This window comes from Canis lupus, chromosome 13 (assembly GCF_048164855.1).
Source record: "Canis lupus baileyi chromosome 13, mCanLup2.hap1, whole genome shotgun sequence".
In the NCBI taxonomy this organism is placed as follows: Eukaryota; Metazoa; Chordata; class Mammalia; order Carnivora; family Canidae; genus Canis; species Canis lupus.
This window is the reverse complement of record NC_132850.1, coordinates 31860117-31878055: the sequence shown is the minus strand read 5'-3', so window position 1 is coordinate 31878055 and position 17939 is coordinate 31860117. Positions and strand designations below refer to the sequence as shown.

At 35.0% G+C, this 17939-nt stretch overlaps 1 protein-coding gene across 5 annotated transcripts in view; it reads left to right on the top strand.

Annotated features, from left to right (window-relative positions):
* The window catches only part of ATP2B1 (ATPase plasma membrane Ca2+ transporting 1), a 128474-nt gene that overhangs the window by 73314 nt on the left and 37221 nt on the right, over positions 1–17939 (top strand). For all 5 annotated transcript variants that reach the window (XR_012005785.1, XM_072773034.1, XM_072773032.1 and 2 more), the window contains exons 3-8: positions 3759–3956; positions 9490–9744; positions 9837–9962; positions 13689–13829; positions 16818–16856; positions 17611–17772. Coding sequence is in view for 4 of the 5 variants with exons in the window: in XM_072773034.1 (XP_072629135.1) it covers positions 3759–3956; positions 9490–9744; positions 9837–9962; positions 13689–13829; positions 16818–16856; positions 17611–17772 (921 nt within the window). In the remaining variant the exon portion in view is untranslated. The remainder of the gene's footprint in view (positions 1–3758; positions 3957–9489; positions 9745–9836; positions 9963–13688; positions 13830–16817; positions 16857–17610; positions 17773–17939) is intronic.

The following is a 17939-nucleotide window of genomic DNA, read 5'->3' as shown; positions in this document are numbered from 1 at the left end:
GGGCCCATGGCTCCAGAATCAACTATGCATTAATGATTCCCTGATTTAGACATTTAGACCTCTTGCTGAGTTCCAAATATGGCTAGCAAGCAGTCTACAGGCATTTCTACCTGATTATTTATTGGGCATCTCATGTGTAAATCTATAAAACGAAAACCATTAGCACTTGCTTCTCTTTTCCCACTTAATTCTGCAGTTCCCAAAGCCTGCTCTGTCTTGGTAAATGTCTTTATTTATTTATTTATTTTTTGGTAAATGTCTTTATTATCCATTCATATAAATGTGTAGACCCCCCCCCAACCTAGACATTCTTTCTTCTTTCTCTTTCATTCGTGTCGAATTGTTTAGCAAGTTTTGTCTAATCTTTTTATAAGATAATTGGCAGATCCAGTTAAAAACTCATATACAAGCCACCATCATCTCTCACTGCACTGCCATAGCTACCGGACTGGTTTTTTCCCCTGTGCTCTCGAACTCTTCAATTCATACTTCACACAACAATTTAAATGAGATCAATTATTACTGTGGTACTTTAAAACCCTTTTGGAGCACCTGGGTGGCTCAGTCGGTTAAATGTCTGCCTTTGGCTCAGGTCATGATCCCAGGGTTCCAGGTTCAAGCTCCACTCTCTGCTCTCTGCTTAGTGGGGAGCCTGCTTCTCCCTCCCCTTCTGCTTGTTGCTCCACCTGCTTGTGCTGTCTCTCTCCATCAAGTAAACAAATAAAATCTTTAAAAAAAAAAAAAAAAAACCCTTCTGTTTTAGAAAGGTTTCTGTTACACTTAGAATAAATACTAGTCTTCTCTGTGTTACTTTAGTTGTCTATTTGTTTCCCTCCAGTATGATATAAGCTTGGTGAATGTATTATGACTTGTCTTGTTCACAGTGATTCCTCAGGACATAGAATAATCCTTGAAAGTAGTAGATGTTAGGTAAATATCTACTGGATAACAGACTATTGTTGTAAAAGTCTTAATTTCATTATATTTAGATTATATGTTTATTTTATATTAATAGAAATATATTGCCTGCCCCCAGTGCAATTAAAACCTGTAGTGTTCAACTTGTAACTTATCATCCCCTTAATTTAGCTTAATAGCTATTACACTATAGTTTATAACTTGATGCTTTATGCCTTCTTAGGCCCTTCTAAATAACTTTGTTAAGTTACACCAACAAATATTAATGCCTGTCCCCCAACTACCACAGAAGTTAAGTCACATAGGCAAAATTTCAGTAGGTGAACTGAAATCTGATGGTTCCTAAACCAGATAACTTTTTTTTTAAAGATTTATTTATTTATTTATTTATTTATTTATTTATTTATTTATTTATTTATGAGAGAGAGAGAGAGAGACAGAGACCCAGGAGGAGGGAAAGTCTCCATGCCGGGAGCCCCATGCGGGACTCGATCCTGGGACTCAGGCAGGCGCTAAACTGCTGAGCCACCCAGGGATCCCCTAAACCAGATGACTTTATTGATGTCATGTCCTAGGTGTGTGTTCATATGTGTGTCAGTGGTGTAGAAGAATGACAGTAACCTTTAGGACCAGCTGCTTTTTCATTTTCCAGATTCCCTCCAGTTACATTTTTAAACAATCTTTGGCTGTTTTTATCCACATTAACATAAAATATTGCCCTCTATTTAACCAATGTAAGTTTTGGTCAGTTATTTTTATGGTTATAATGCTGACATTTAAAACTACTAGGTGTCAGATACAGATAATTAATGATCGGCTCTATTAAGCGTGAGTTAAACTGCTAAAACCAGTATCTTCAGACAGATTCCTTAGGAAAAAAATTGGAGACACGGGAGAGGAATGCAGTCTTTCATTTTTGCTAGTAAGATCATTAAAATATGGGCAGCCTGGGTGGCTCAGCGGTTTAACGCTGTCTTCAGTCCAGGGCGTGATCCTGGAGACCCGAGATCGAGTCCCATGTCGGGCTTCCTGCATGGAGCCTGCTTCTGCCTCTCTGCCTCTTTCTGTGTCATAAATAAATAAATAAATAAATAAATAAATAAATAAATAAATAAATAATCTTTAAAAATCATTAAAACATAAGGCAAAACAAACTATTTAATATCTTTTTATGAAAAAAAAAGACAATTCAAAAAGCAACAAGCACATAATCTCAGAACATTACAATATTTAAACTTTAAAACAAATTTTGTTTTGTGGAAAATGTTACTACATTGTCCTATCCCTCAATTAAACCATGGACCAGTGCTAACTGGTTGCAGCCAGGTGTGATTAGAGGGCATTGCTCTAGTCTGAAGAAACTGTGTGGATCTTAAATTATAATTTGCCAGTTTCTTCTCTCATACTGTCTTTCCCCCAGTCACAATTAGTACAATCCTTTGATTCCTTTCTCCTGTTGAACTCTGTCTCAAAGCCTGGAGCTCCGGGGAAACTTTTAGATGATGTCTTTTGTCATCAGAAATCTAAAATGCTTTCGAATGCCCAGAATGGATTGACCTTGTTACAGTTGCTAAAGAAAACATCTGGAATCTTCTTGATACCTTTAACAACGTAAATAATTACCTTAAAATGTTTATATTCATTTCTTACTTTTTATTCTAACAGTATACTTTCTTTGTTCTCTCTTGTACTCTTTGCCTGCCTCTACATTGGGATTACTAGCTGAAACGCTTAAAACCAAGAGCCTTCCATTATCTACTGTTTTCTGTCTTCCTCCTTTGCTGTTCTTTCCCTTCCCCGCCGAGAGAGGGAGAGAGAGAGATTAGTTAACTAAATTAATGCCTTTAAATTTATGACAATAAATTGAAAGGTGTATCATTCTGGTACCTTTGCCTCCTTCTTTGATATTTTTAAACAGACTAAGGAAACAAGTCATAAGACACTGCTGCCCGTCTTTTCATACCTATCCCCAACAAAAAGGTAAATGTATACATTGCGTTAGTGAATGGGAATATATCTAGGTTTGATAGGATCAGCAGGGTTAAATTATAGGAGGACCTGCTAGATAGGGTGAAGGAAAGGCAAAATTGATGTTCATCCAGCCAGCTCTTAACCTCTTCCCTCGTAGCTTTCAATTCCACACTTCAGGTAATAAATACATGTCCTGTAATGCACCTTTTCCCTTGCAGTGACAGTGGGTGCAGTCAGTAGCACTACATATTTCTTAAGCCGGAAATAAATCCCAAATATAAAATTCAAAAGAAAAGTCAGCCCAAGTTTCCTGGTTCTTTGTGACGTGCAAATCTCTTATCAGTCCAAGTATGACAGCCATTTTTAGTAGAGAAATTTTTAGGGTTTGTGATAAATTAACTTCTCATTGTTCTTTAGTAAATGAGAGTAAAAATCTAAAATTTTCACTGATTGAGTTAATAACCAAGATGCTGTTAAGTCAATCAAATAAATACATAATTACCCACTTTTGGATGGAAAAAATCCTAAGTAAAGGTCAAAGAAGTGTTTAATTACAATATAAAATCCAACTGTCATCCCAGTTCTGGTCTCTGGCAGTCTAAAAGATGGTATAAGATAGTACAAAAAAAGTAAGCAGTTTGGAAAAGTGAGAATTCTTAATCTAGTCTTGAGCTACCTCAAATGTCTTTTTAAAGTACTGTACACATTTTTTTCAGTGATTCAAATTCTGTACATTTGGTGTAATACATTAAAATCTTTTTGATAGGGTTTTATGAATTGGAATCTAAAGTATAATGAATATGTCTTAAATAGGTATTTTCATTTGTAAATAGTGAAACTTTTCACTGAAATTTGTTTCTTTTCACTAGGTTTAAGTGGAAACCCTGCAGATATAGAGAGAAGAGAAGCGGTGTTTGGAAAGAATTTTATACCTCCTAAAAAGCCAAAAACCTTTCTTCAATTAGTATGGGAAGCATTACAAGATGTCACTTTAATTATACTAGAAATTGCAGCCATAGTATCATTGGGCCTTTCTTTTTATCAACCTCCAGAAGGGGATAATGCACGTAAGTAAATTGGGGAAGGGGGGGAAAAAGATTTTTATGTGTGATGTTAATAAATTCAGTTCATTTGCTTACTTAAATGTAATGACAATAGCAGATCAGCATTCATTGACCATGCTAAATACCATTCTAGTAGTACTTTTAATAGTTCTTTAAATATACCATCTCAGATCATTTTATGGTAATCCTATGAGATAATGTCATCTCCAAGTGAAATATGGAGGTTAAAAGACCTGCCAAAATGTGCATACCATGTGTTGGCAAGGAGCTAAGCCATACAGATGATGTGATTTGTGCCATCAGTTTTTAAGGTCTTTGAACACTATATTGAAATAGTTTTGATTTTTATTTGATCTTGGAAATAATTATGAAAGCAAAATTCTATTCTCTTCCCTAATTCATTATTTTTTAAGTTCTTAAATTGTGTTGCTATATGCATGATTGGGGTATTATTGCCTTGCCATTCTAGAAATGTTTGTACTACAAAGTGTCTTGACCAATGGAAAAATACATTATTTGATGGTATATTTACTTTAACTTGTAGCTACAAATGGTTTTGTTTCCCACTTTTCTTTGTTCTTCTTTTCTCTTTTAAATTTCTTACTCTTTTTAATAAGTTTATTTAAAATGAATATTCTTTGACAATATATTCTATAACTGCTGAGAAATCTAGCTTGGATTTTGGTGACTATATTTAAATAACTATAGAGTAAACCACTAATATTTTATATATCAGAAGAGTGATGCACCAATATGTTTGTGAAAACTTAGCCTTTTCAAGTTATGAAGACTTTGATAAATATTTGCTAACTCTAAAAGTTGGCTTAGGCAGTGATTTAAAGTAATTCCATTAAAGGTATGCCTGGAGCTCATGTGAGAGTTGGGTTTTGGGTATTTTTTTTGTTGGAGAAAGTTGGCCACAGAGTAGGTCAGTTTACATGAGATCAGTGTATATATTGGGGTATTTCAGCAGTAGCACTGTTTACATTTTGCCCCAGAACATTCTTTGTTGTCGTGCATTGTACCACGTACCAGTTGAGGCAACCAAAATGTCTTCAGTTATTGTTGTGTTTCTCATAGGGGGCAAAATTGCCGGTGGCTGAGAATCTCTGATCTAAATAAGAAATTTAGGCAATATTCTTATAACATTAAACCAAATTATTTTTGAACCTTGTACATATTTGTATTAAATACTTTTTTTGCCATAGGAAGATGGGAGGGAAAAATGACAATTCGAAGGAAATAATATTCACCCAGAATCTCACTTCTTAGGGATTACTGCTATATACCATTTTTTATTGTATTCTCACAGATTTTTAAAGTTTGTTTTGTGTGTCTGTAGTTGACTCAGGTAGGTTTATGTGTGCACACATGAGTAGGCCGAAAGGTGTTTATCTTGTTATATGACAGAAAGGTCATACCATATTCAGCAACATACAGCTAAGTTCTGTAGTGTTCAACTTACCCAACTCTCATGATAGAATATTGGGAATTGGTATTCTAGAATTTAGTGAGTTGGAAGATTATTAATTTTTTTTAACTTTTTAAGCTTTTCCCCCCAATATCCTAAGAGGATTAACAAAAACTATTTTCAGTGGGAGTGGATTTTGTTACAAGGACAAATCTTTTTGGAACTTGCACTGCTTTCAGTTGTAGAATATAGTGACAAGCCCTTTCCCAAATTTGCTTATGGAAAATACTGGCATTAGATATCCAACTGGAAAGATACACTAGAGTTGTCAGTGTCTGTCATAGGACACTTTAAAAAGAGTCAAAAATCTAGAGGGTGATGAAATGTTAGTGTTTGCATTTTTTAAATATCTATTAGTGTACTTGTATCTTTTTATCACATTATGTCTTAACACTAAGTAGTAACTTGTTTGAAAAGGAAACCCATTAATTGTAAATCTGTAGTCCTAGAAATGTAAATTCTCAAAATTTCTTCTAGTGCTGTTTCGTGTGAAAATAAGCACTAAAACCCTCTGTAAAGGAGTCTTTAGTCTTTAGTCACTACCAATGATTCTCAGATTTTTAGTCTCAGGACACCTTTACATTCAAAGTTAAAAATTCAAAAGAACTTTTGATTATATAACTTTATATTGTAGATATTTACTGTATTTTTAATTAAAATCAAGGAATTTAAAAGCATTTTATCATTGCATTAAAAATTATAACTAAGTGCTGTGCTGTTATAATTACTATAATTATTATTAATGAAATTTTAAATGAAATAACGAAAAGAGTAGTAATGGTGTTCTTCATTTCCTTGTATCTCTTTAATGTCTGGCATAATTGAAGATAACTGGATTCTCATCTGCTTCTGCATTTAGTGTGTTGTGTATCCATGGCTTTGGAAAATTCTACACATTCCTAAAATATAAGGCAAATTACATCTTAGTCTTATTACAGACAGTTTTGACCTTGAGAGATCCTCCTGGGGTTCCTGGACAATACTTTTTCAGAACTACTTTTTATATACTGTTAATGTACACACATAATGCACCATCCACGAAGTAGCTCCAGTGGTGATTTTTAAGAAAGGAATATTTGCTAAACAGTAGAGAGCATAGACTGAATTTAGATTGTGCATTTCTCTTAGGTGACTATGTTTACAGAGAACCCTGTGGTGAAATAGATTTTTTTATTATAATATTTGTGCTTGGACTTTACTGAAAGCATTATTAAAATACAAATAGATATAAAACTGGAACTACAATCCTTTTGTAACTTGGCCTTTGCAATTATTTTTTGTTGCAGCTACTCTGAAAATTTGTAATGATCATCAGTAGGAAATATTTCTATAAGTATTTTACTACCATCTGTTTCAAACTCATTCTAACTTTATCTGTATAATCTAAAGTAGAACTATATATGAAATGGAAATACGACACCAATTTGTTTCATTTTCTCTTTTGGAATAGTCCTCTAAATATGCATGTGAGATTTAAAGCTGGGAATGATATAATTGTCTCATAATTCCTTCCCCTCTAATCTCTGTTGCATTGATTTTTAAGCTTTTTTGATTATATATATGCCTAATCAGGAAGAAATCTGAGCATGTATCTCCAAACGATCCATTCATGAATTATATAGACTTAAAGTCATCTACATAATGTGTATACAGTATTTTTATAATGTGCATAGTTTTAAACATATGCAAAAATATAAATTGAGATAATTACAAGATGCAGTGAGGTTTAAAATTTTGATGTTTAATAACTGTAAAATGTCATTATTGATAACATGATTGAATACACATTATTATATTTTATAGTTTTGATTTAACCTTGATTTAGGTCTGAGTTTAATTTATTTCAGAACTTGGTTTTAATGTTTCTTATAGCTGAAAAGAAACTTTTAAAACATTATATAAATCCAAATGGCAAGAAGTCTACTCACTAATGATTCTTATTTTCACTCCCATCTACCAGTTACACAAACCTTTTTGTTTGACATATGACTGGTAAATTGCATCTTCTCTCAATCTGTTGTTCTTGCACATTGTTACAAGTACTGCATTTTTAAATTTTTAACCAGTAAGATCAAAACCCATTGAAATGCTTCATTTGGAAGATAATACTTCAGCTGCATTTCAAGTTGGTGAAAGTGGTCAACATAGTATTTCAACTTTCATCTGTCCCTGAGTCCAGAGTTGCTTTACCTAATGCAGAGAGCTAATCTATCTTTTGGGCAAGGGGAACGTGGAAGAGAAACTGTCCTATCATTCCTGCCATTTAGAACATTGTAAACCATAAATTCATTTAACTGGTTATTGTGTACAATAATACGTGGTCATTTCTTTAGCTCAAATGTAATTCAGAGAGAAGTTTTAATATTTGCTCTCAACGGGTTGTCTTGCCATCTCTTTTGGGGAACTTGCTTTTGTACCCATTGATGGTTGAATCCTGCTGATGGGCCTCAGGATTTATTATTATTATTATTATTATTATTATTAATTATTATTAATTTATATCATCCCTTCAAATTCACCACCAGTTAATTTTATTCCAGTCTCTGTATTCTCTCTCTTCATCTCCCATATACCCCTCCTGGATTAATCTTTATCCAGCATCTTTATACTTCAGATCATTTTCTTTGGTTCATGCTCTCTATTCTGAAATATGCTTTAATCATATCTGGTATCATTCATTTACTCATTCTTTTCTTTGAATGATCTTTTTTCCTGCTTTACCTGTCCTAAGAGAACTATTAATTTTTCAGGCTTTTCAGCTCAACCCTCAGTAAGAAAGAACTTCTATATAAGAATGCAAAAGAACATTTTCCTTCATGTAAATTTATAAGTAACCAAAGTGGTAAACTTTTAAGAAACAATGCTTACCATTACTACATGTATATCCCTTTTATTTTGTTGTGTTTTATTTTTTAAAATGCTGGATCATGAGCCACTGAATTGATTTTAGACTCACAAATAGATTAAAGCTGAAAGTCTAAACAGTGCTATTTAATTGTTCTTTTTTCAACATTGTTGACCTTAAATTTGAGGTTTTGGGGGTTCTTCCCCCCCCACCCCCCGTTTTTATGTGAACTTTTTTGCGCCATAGAGCCTTTGTACTGATTTTAATCTTTCCCTGGAATGCTCTTTCTTTAATCTTTCCCTGGAATGTTCTTCCTGGAATGCTCTAAAGCAACTATATGGCTAGTTCCCTTTTATCATTTGACTCCTAGCTCAAATGTCAGGGACACCTCAGAGGGGCCTTCTGTGTTCACACAAACCGCAGTCCTCGGTCTTCACTTGATAGCACATTACCATCCTTTAGTTTCTTTATGGCATTTACGATATCTGAAATTATTTGTGTTTTATGACCTGAATTCTTCGTATACCATCTGCACATACCAATCTGAATATGGGTTTCATGTGGAGAGGGAGCTTGTGTGCTTTATTTACTGCTATATCCCCAGCTCCTAAAGTAGTGTCTGGCACCTAGAGTAGGTGCCCATATAGTTGGATTAATGAGTAGCATCTGGCTTACCTTTTCATGTTATGGAAACTAAGTTTTTCTTGTACTCCTGTAAAATTGTACAGTAAATAAAACATGATTCATGGGTAGCACATAATTCTTAAGTTTTCATGTACATCTTGTCTAACACATGTAATAATAGCGTTAACCATGGGTCAAGTGCAAAGGAATTCTCAACCATTGCTCTACCTACTTTAAAGTGTTCTCTCATTTAATTCTTACATCTCTGGAGAAGGTGATATCGTAATTTGAAGAAACTTGAGTCTCAAAAATCAGTAGCTTGCCTTCTGGAAGATTTCATCTTCCCCAGTGTCCCCACTCTTAACTAGTACCCTCGACTGCCTCCCTATCCTTAGGGTGAGAATTCTTCAGTGGCAGGGAACTTGACATAGTAAGCATTCTTATCATTGTGGAATGCTTTGGGTTCAGTAGGGTATTTAGAGTAAAATTAACAAGGTATGTAAACATCATAATTAACTTATTGCATGTCTGTTGTCATCAGTTCAGAATCTTGTTTTGTTTTGTTTTTGATCAGCATTTTCTTTCTTTCCATATAGTTTGTGGAGAAGTTTCTGTTGGAGAGGAAGAAGGTGAAGGTGAAACTGGTTGGATTGAAGGAGCTGCAATCCTCTTGTCAGTAGTGTGTGTGGTATTAGTAACAGCTTTCAATGACTGGAGTAAGGAAAAACAGTTTAGAGGTTTGCAGAGTCGAATTGAACAAGAACAGAAGTTCACAGTCATCAGGGGTGGTCAGGTCATTCAGATACCTGTAGCTGACATTACTGTTGGAGATATTGCTCAGGTGAAATATGGTAAGTAAAAAACGACCAATACTTCTTAACGCTACAGGTAAAGTTACTGTAATTTTGTTTATAATTTAGCATACCATTGCTTTTTGTTTTAGGTGATCTTCTTCCAGCCGATGGCATATTGATTCAGGGCAATGATCTTAAAATTGATGAAAGCTCATTGACTGGTGAATCTGATCATGTTAAGAAGTCTTTAGATAAGGATCCCTTACTTCTATCAGGTATGAATTTCTTTTGTATCTTTGAACTTTTTTGTCTTCCACAACTATATGCCATTTGTCATTGAACACAGTTTCCCTAAGAGTCGACGATGTGAAAGATTCTGTATTTTATTTTTTTTTAAGATTTTATTTATTTATTCATGAGACACACATAGAGAGAGAGGCAGAGGGAGAAGCAGGCTCCGTGCAGGGAGCCTGACGTGGGACTCGATCCCGGGTCTCCAGGATCACACCCTGGGCCAAAGGTGGCACTAAGCCACTGAGCCACCCGGGCTACCCCAATTCTGTATTTTATATTAGATTCCACCCTTATATTCCTTAGGGACTTTTTTTTTTTTGGTAAGTTTGCAGAGATATTAGAGATTTTTGAATCCAGAGCCATATTTTACAAATGAGGAGCTTGAGTCCAAAAAAAAAAAGTGATTTTGAGAGTCATTGTTCATGTTAGTGTAATGATAAAACTAAAACATAAGCCTGATGATTTCTACTTTTCTCTTTTTCTATCTTACATTTATTCTTAAGGCCTATTGATGTATAAAATTAAAGAATGATTGTTTTTAAAGCAAATTAACGAATTCTCGATGGTGATCTACAAAAGACTTTTTTTAAGAACTGATAAAATCCTTAAAATTTATCAAAGATTACATGACTAATCAACAGTAGACGTAGCAGTAACACCACATCTACTAGGGAGGATTGAATTTGCACATAGGTAAGAGATGTTCTGAGAATAAAGAGTACGATTTTTACAGATGAGGGTACTGTTTGAAATGGGCAGTTGGGTGTCTAACTGGGAGGCTTTTCTAGCAGTAACTGGTAGCTTGACCTGAGGTTAATTGGAAATGAAAGGGAAGGAATGAAGGAATGATGGGAAAACTGGCCTTTAAAAATGCTGAATGAGAGGAAACCAGAGTATCACAACTTGACTCCAAAAGCATGCCAGTTCTTTCACATTTGATTTCCAGTTTTTTACTCTTTTAATTTTTTAGTATTCCTTATAGAATTTACAAAATTGTCTATAAGACAGTTGTTTACATATGTTTGTTAGACTGAATTATACCAGAACAAGCAGAGTGTTGCCTATTTATCTTCTATTACCATTTTCAGGTGTTAATGGAATGCCAACATTTTATACATCATAAGGAGATGTTTGCTGATTTAACTATGTAATAACTTGGCACCTGCAATTTTTCATTCTTAAGATTGCAAATATGTGCCTAAAAAGCTTATTATAAAATATCCCACTACTAAAAATCAGAGTAATTACATATGTATGCATTTATAAACACCGTTATTAAAGGGTAGAGGTCTCAGTTATAATAGAGGCCTATCCAGAAACATCTTAGGATTTGTATACCTTCAAAATCCTACACTACCAGGAACATCCTGTTTGGTTTTTTCTTTACGTGGCTGTATTTGTAATTCATTCCAAATACATATATCTTGCATATATAAGTACAACTTATACTTATTTAGCTTACTCCGTGCCATACTTCTGAGAAATTGTATTTGTTAGCCGGTAAAGTCTATATATATAGTCTTTCCAAGGAAGGGAAAGCAATTTGATCATACCTTAATACCATAGACTGCGTGAGCCACAGAATTTGGCAAACTGAGGTGGTACTCTTTTGACTTTTTGCCATATGCACTGCATGGACCTTTATGTACATCTAGCTTACTACAAAGTGTTTAGCTCTTCAGATTGGTGTCCTTTAACTGAACTTTGGTCCTTTTTTATTTTAACAGCTTGCTAGTAAGCTTTATGTAGACTCAGGTTCCGAACACACCAAGTGTACCCCACAAGAACGCTGTAAATTTTCCATGGTTAAGAAAAGACTGAAATAACTTTGCAGAGTCCCTTATCGTAATGTGGGTGGGAAAGTTTTTCTGCATTTATTTCCCTATTCCAAAAATGTACTAAAAAACATAAAATGCATTTATTTTTAAATTTATTCTCATGATGCCATCTCTCACTGCTGTTCTTGGCTTTTTAAATTTAGATTTTTAAAAGCAGTTATTCAGTTAGCAGTGGGGATATGACCAGAACAAAAACTGTTTACTTTGCCTGAGCACATTAACCACCAGCATCTGGTTACCTGTGTTAAGGAGGAATAGAACATAAAAAAATAGAAATCTTCTAAAAGCCAGAATTGTTAAAAGAAAGAAATTGCCTTTTAAATGTAGAAGTTGCTCAGTAAAAACTGTCCTGAATTTCGTTTGTTTTCTTTGCTTTTTCACTGACAAGCTGGTAATTAGGAAATATTCAGAATATAAATTTTAAAAGGCAGGAAAATCAGAGGCACCTGGGTGGTTCAGTTGGTTGAGCATCTGATTCTTGAGCTCAACTCAGGTCTGAGCTCAAGCTTAACATTGGGGTCCACGCTGGGGCTGGGGCCTACTTAACAATAAAACAAAGAATAAAAGCAAGAAAGTCAGAGGCCTAAAAAAATTCACATTGGATAAGTTCACCAATAATTAATAAATATATTTACGTTTTTAACTACTGGAATAAGTCCATATGCTTTATGATTTTATTTAGCAAATAACCTTTGTGCATTAATTGACTTGGTATATAAGATGGTGCCCCCATATGGTTGTAAACCCAGAGATCAAATACGATAACTGTAAAGAAGACTATATTGAGAGCTTAGAAAAAGAATTGCTTTTGAAAGCTACTTAAAATTCACAAAAATATTACAATAGAGAGATGGGGAGCCTTTTAATTAGTGAGGAAAGGTGTAGAGATGTGGATGTACACGTTGGAGAACGCAAAGCAAACTTACTGGTATTGTATGATAAGAATATGCCCTTTACCCCCGACTGAGCTGGATTGAATCTTTGTCTTGACCTGTAATTGTTGTATAACCTTGGGCAAATTTCTAGAAAATAAGAAAAATAATGCTTACCAACTTGCAGGATTGTTGTAAGGAACAGTTAAAATACAATCAGTGTTCCCATTTCTGTTCCAAAGCTCTCTGTAATGGAATATTATGTTAGAGTAGTAGATAAAAAGTTTGAGAGGTTAGCTGATCTCAGGGAGAAGACTTTGGACTTAATCCAGTATGCAGTTTAGAATCCGATGGTTTTGAGCCATGAGACACTTCTGAGAAAATTCATATCTTAGGAAGATTAAAACTGATGTCAGGCAAACTGGAAAGACAGACTAGCTAGGAGGCTGTTGCAATAATCTAGGCTGACTGAGATGAAAGCTGGTTTAGGCACAGATTTGGGCTTTGGTGTGGTAAATGGGACATTTGTTGCTGCAGAATCCTTTCGCTTATAAGCATATTTCTTTTTTAAGCAATGTGTTTCTCAGAAATGTCAGTAATGGTGAAGGTAATTTTACAATTAAAATTAATATGTATTCCTTGAACACCCACAAATTTCAGACAGTGTGCAAAGGCACTTTACATTTGTAGGTTTATTTGAACCTCATTATTTTTATAAACAGCAGGTACTATTATCCTCATTTTATGGGTGAATAGTTGAGATGTTAGAATTTGCCCAGCATCCCATGATACATGAGTGTGCAGGGAGCTTTGAATTCAGATGAGATGGATTACAGAGTTAAAACCTTAAGTGTAAGAATTTGGGTTTTACTTAATGTCTTACTGAGTTTATCTTATTAAATACCGGATATCAAAGACAATTCTGAGTAAAGTTTGAAATTTGAGGGTAAGAGGAAAAAAGCCATAGCAATTAAAAAAAAATTTTCTGTTGCTGTAGGTACTCATGTAATGGAAGGCTCTGGAAGAATGGTCGTTACTGCTGTAGGTGTTAATTCTCAAACTGGAATTATCTTTACCTTACTTGGAGCTGGAGGTGAAGAGGAAGAAAAGAAGGATGAAAAGAAAAAGGAAAAGAAAAGTAAGATTGGCAGTTTTCTGTAAGAATTGGTATTTGGAAATATGGCAGCTGGTCATAAGAAAGGACACAGAAAAATGTACTTCTTTTATGAGGTTCTTATAGGAAATGATCTACAAAAAGTTACTCGATATAGTACTTTTAAGTGGTAGAATTAATGGAGTCCCTTCCATTTCCCAATTTTCCTTGTAGACACTGTAGTCCATAAAGAGCCTTTAGTGAACACATTAATCTCCTTTACCATAGCCATACAAGTTCAGCATCTTGAACACTTTCATTGGCTTTATTTATTCTGTTTATTCTTTAGTTTTAGCATCTTTCTATTACTTTACGAGCAACATGTAAACTCTCACTTCCTATTTGCTTATGTTTTTTGCTTCTTAATTCATAGCTTTGTCAACCATATCACATTTTGGTCTCATTGAGTTTTTCATCTATTTCAAGTTTTCTACTATTCACATTTCCCACTCTATACTTAAATAGGTGAAAACGTTACTCTGACTCCTATTATGTTTATTGCATTTAGCCCAAAATATTTGATATCAAAGTTTTAGAAATTTGATATTGTCCCATTGTATCTGCTATCCCTACAAGAGTTCTATCCTCAACAAAAATTTATAAGCATAGCTTATACACAAGGATCATACAAGAAGGTTGGGTGACTGCTCAAAATTACTTTGCTGGAAGCATGTTTCTTTTCCTTTTTCCTTTTTCCTTTTTCCTTTTCCTTTTCCTTTTCCTTTTCCTTTTCCTTTTCCTTTTCCTTTTCCCTCTCCCTCTCCCTCTCCCTCTCCCTCTCCCTTTCCCCTTTCCCCTTTCCCTTTCCCTTTTCCTTTTCCTTTTCCTTTTCTTTTTCCCTTTCCTTTCCTTTCCTTTCCTTTCCTTTCCTTTCCTTTCCTTCCTTTCTCTCTTTCTCTCTCTCTCTCTCTCTCTCTCTCTCTCTCTCTTTCTTTCTTTCTTTCTTTCTTTCTTTCTTTCTTTCTTTCTTTCTTTCTTTCTTTCTTTCTTTCTTTCTCTTTCGATTTTATTTATTTATTCGAGAGAGAGAGAGCAGAGGGAGAGGGAAAAGGAAGTTCCTTGCTGAGCAGGGAGCCAGATGCAGGACAGGATTCCAGGATCTCAGGATCATGACCTGAGCCACAGGCAGATGCTTCACTGACTGAGCCACCCAGGTGCTTCAAGCGTGTTACTTTTTTTAAAAAGCTCTCCCCACCCTGTTTCTAAGTATCTACTTTACCACCCCTTTCTCCCACTCAGGATTGCTCCTCCACAGTTATTTCTCTTTAGGCTGACAGCAGTTTACTGTGGTTTAACCACTTGGATTTATTTAATTTTACTTAGGATAGTAAGCCCATATTTCCTTCTTAAACATAAGTATTTTGAGATCTTCTAAAACAAAAACCTTGCTAAAATTTTGGTTTGCTGTAACTACAGCCATGCTTTTAATATTTGGATGCTTTGTTCTTTGGGTTTTGTCTTCAGTTGCAGGATTTTTCGTTCAAACAAAAACATACTTGAAAAGTTCTGACTGGAAGAGAAAGTAGCAAGACCCCCATTCTAAGTTCTCCTGCCCCAGTCCTCACGTAGCCCTCCCTGTGCTTCCTTAGGTTTCTTAAGGTGGAGTGGAAGGCAATTTGAAAACCAGTAATAATGACCATTTACTGAATGCTATGTGCATTATCTCCTTAATCCTTAAAACCATACAACGACCTAAAGATGAGTAACCTGCTGGTTACAGAAGTTATGTACTTGCTCCAGGTCAGAGATCTAGTAAGTGACAGATCAGACCTGCTTGTCTGACTCAAGAGTCTGTGCTCTTAACCATACATGGTGCTGCATCCTGACTTATAGGAGTCGAAGGTCAATGGACCCTGTTTAAAAAGGAAGGGAAGCTTGCAGCTTTCTTGCTGACCCCCACAATATCTTTTCTAACAAGCACGGTTTTGGGTTTTTTTTTTTTCTAAGATCTTAAACTTCTGTTTTCATTAATCCAGTCAAAAATGTTCCCAGGAATGAACATCTAAGTTGCATCTTCTCATTTTTGATTGTCGGGACTGTGTTTCTGTTTGGTGTGTTGTTTTTCTTCATAGAATGGGCCATGTTTCCATCTGTGGATTTCAGTCCTTCTCTCATTCCCTTAACTGCTTTGGCTGTTACTCAGAAGCAGTTCAGGGTAATCTTTCTTGTTTTCTGCCTAGTCTAGAATGTAGCTGTCTGGTCCCTCTCTGAACTCAGCTTGTTGAAAGTAGCTAGATACTCTCTTACTATCTCCTCGTCTATCTTGAGCATCTGTTCCTTCTTGACTCTGTTCCATGTTTCCCAGTTTGAAGATGGTCTTCTAGATAGAGAAATTGGAAGAAAAATTGGCTGAATGCCTCCTCTTTGTTATTTTCAGTATTATACTGCCTTCTCCAAACAATAGACTTATTCCTTCCTTGATTACTTTTATTGCTTCAGATGTTCCCATCTTTTTTCTCCAAATTTAAAGTAATTTGGGGAATACCTTAACTGGTAGTCTTATTGGCCTATTCTTTACCCTCATACTCGAATTTTACTTACTTATGCCTCCTATCTACATAGTTTGGGCTCTCATTCTCATCACAGCCTTCTCATGTGCCTCTTGTCTTTATGACATTTCTCCTTCCTTCCCTATTCCTGCCCTTTTCTTCTTTTCTTAGAATTGCATGTGTATTTAGTTTGAGGCCCTCTTATACCATATTTGGGTTCATTACAGCATCTAAAAGAGTAAAGTCTTATGGAGAAAACAAACAAGTACAGATGCCCCAAATCATTTTGGAGTATTTCCCCTGGTTAAGACCTAGGGAGTGATTGACGCAGGAAGATCATTACAAGCCAAATGCTTTCTAATCTATAAGAGCGCACACCATCGTGTAACAGTTCTGTTATAGAAATGTGAACTACCTCTGCATAATTTAGCATGACTGTCTTCATTTCTTTTGGAAAGCTTTAATTCCCATTTTGTTCCTACAGATAAGAAACAAGATGGAGCTATTGAGAATCGCAATAAAGGTAAGTTCACAAGGCTGAAAGTACAGTTAGCTTGTTTTCATTGTATCCAAAAGTATATCTACTATGTACTGTATTCATCCAAAAGTAGGATACAGGTACCAGGGGAAGTAAACAGTTAATGTTAACTTGAGTTAACTTCTCTTCCTGCCACTGCCTTACTCAGGCTGCCTTTACAATGGCAGTAAGATTTTAACTGTGATTTGTGGTATTATGCTAAGAAAAATCCAGATGTAGGTAACTTTCAACTTGAACACTTCAGGTTTTTTAATATCGGTTACTGTAGTATTGCTAAGAAAAATGTGTAAGAAACAACTTAGATTTTTTTTTGCATTTGTTTAGGTCTGTAAACATGTACATTTTTCTATTTATATGGTTTACATATAATGTTCTACATTATGGTCACATGTGGAAGGGATTTATAGTGTTTGGGGTAAATCTCATCAAACACAACAGGGGGGAAGAGAAATGATTTGGTATTTAGTTCTTAGTTTAAGGATCCCATGTTTCTTCCTCTTCCTCATCCCTATTACCTGACACAACATACTCAAATCTGGTATGAAGATTCACAGCCTAGTAGTGTCACTCTTGTCTTATTTTCTCTGGCTAGACATATACCTATGCACACACAAAGCTGAATGTTTAAATCTTTTCAGCTTCTGTAAGAAACTGATTGGTTTCAGAAATCATTTCAAAATGCTAATAGTTTTGTGTGCCTTTAAAAATGTAGTGAGGTTTTATTTGTTCTTAAATCTAGCAAAAGCCCAGGATGGTGCAGCCATGGAAATGCAGCCTTTGAAGAGTGAAGAAGGTGGAGATGGTGATGAAAAAGACAAAAAGAAAGCAAATTTGCCAAAAAAGGAAAAATCTGTCTTACAAGGGAAACTTACAAAGCTGGCTGTTCAGATTGGCAAAGCAGGTATGATGTACAGAAGAAAATAAGGTGTTTTGCTTTTAAAATATGCTAACCTGCTTGAAAATGATCTTTTGACCCACTTAAGGCTGCAAATTGTTGCTCTGTGGGTGGAGAGGGGGTTAAAAATATTTTCAGTTTTATCCATTATATTATATACCAGGTCTTTGAGT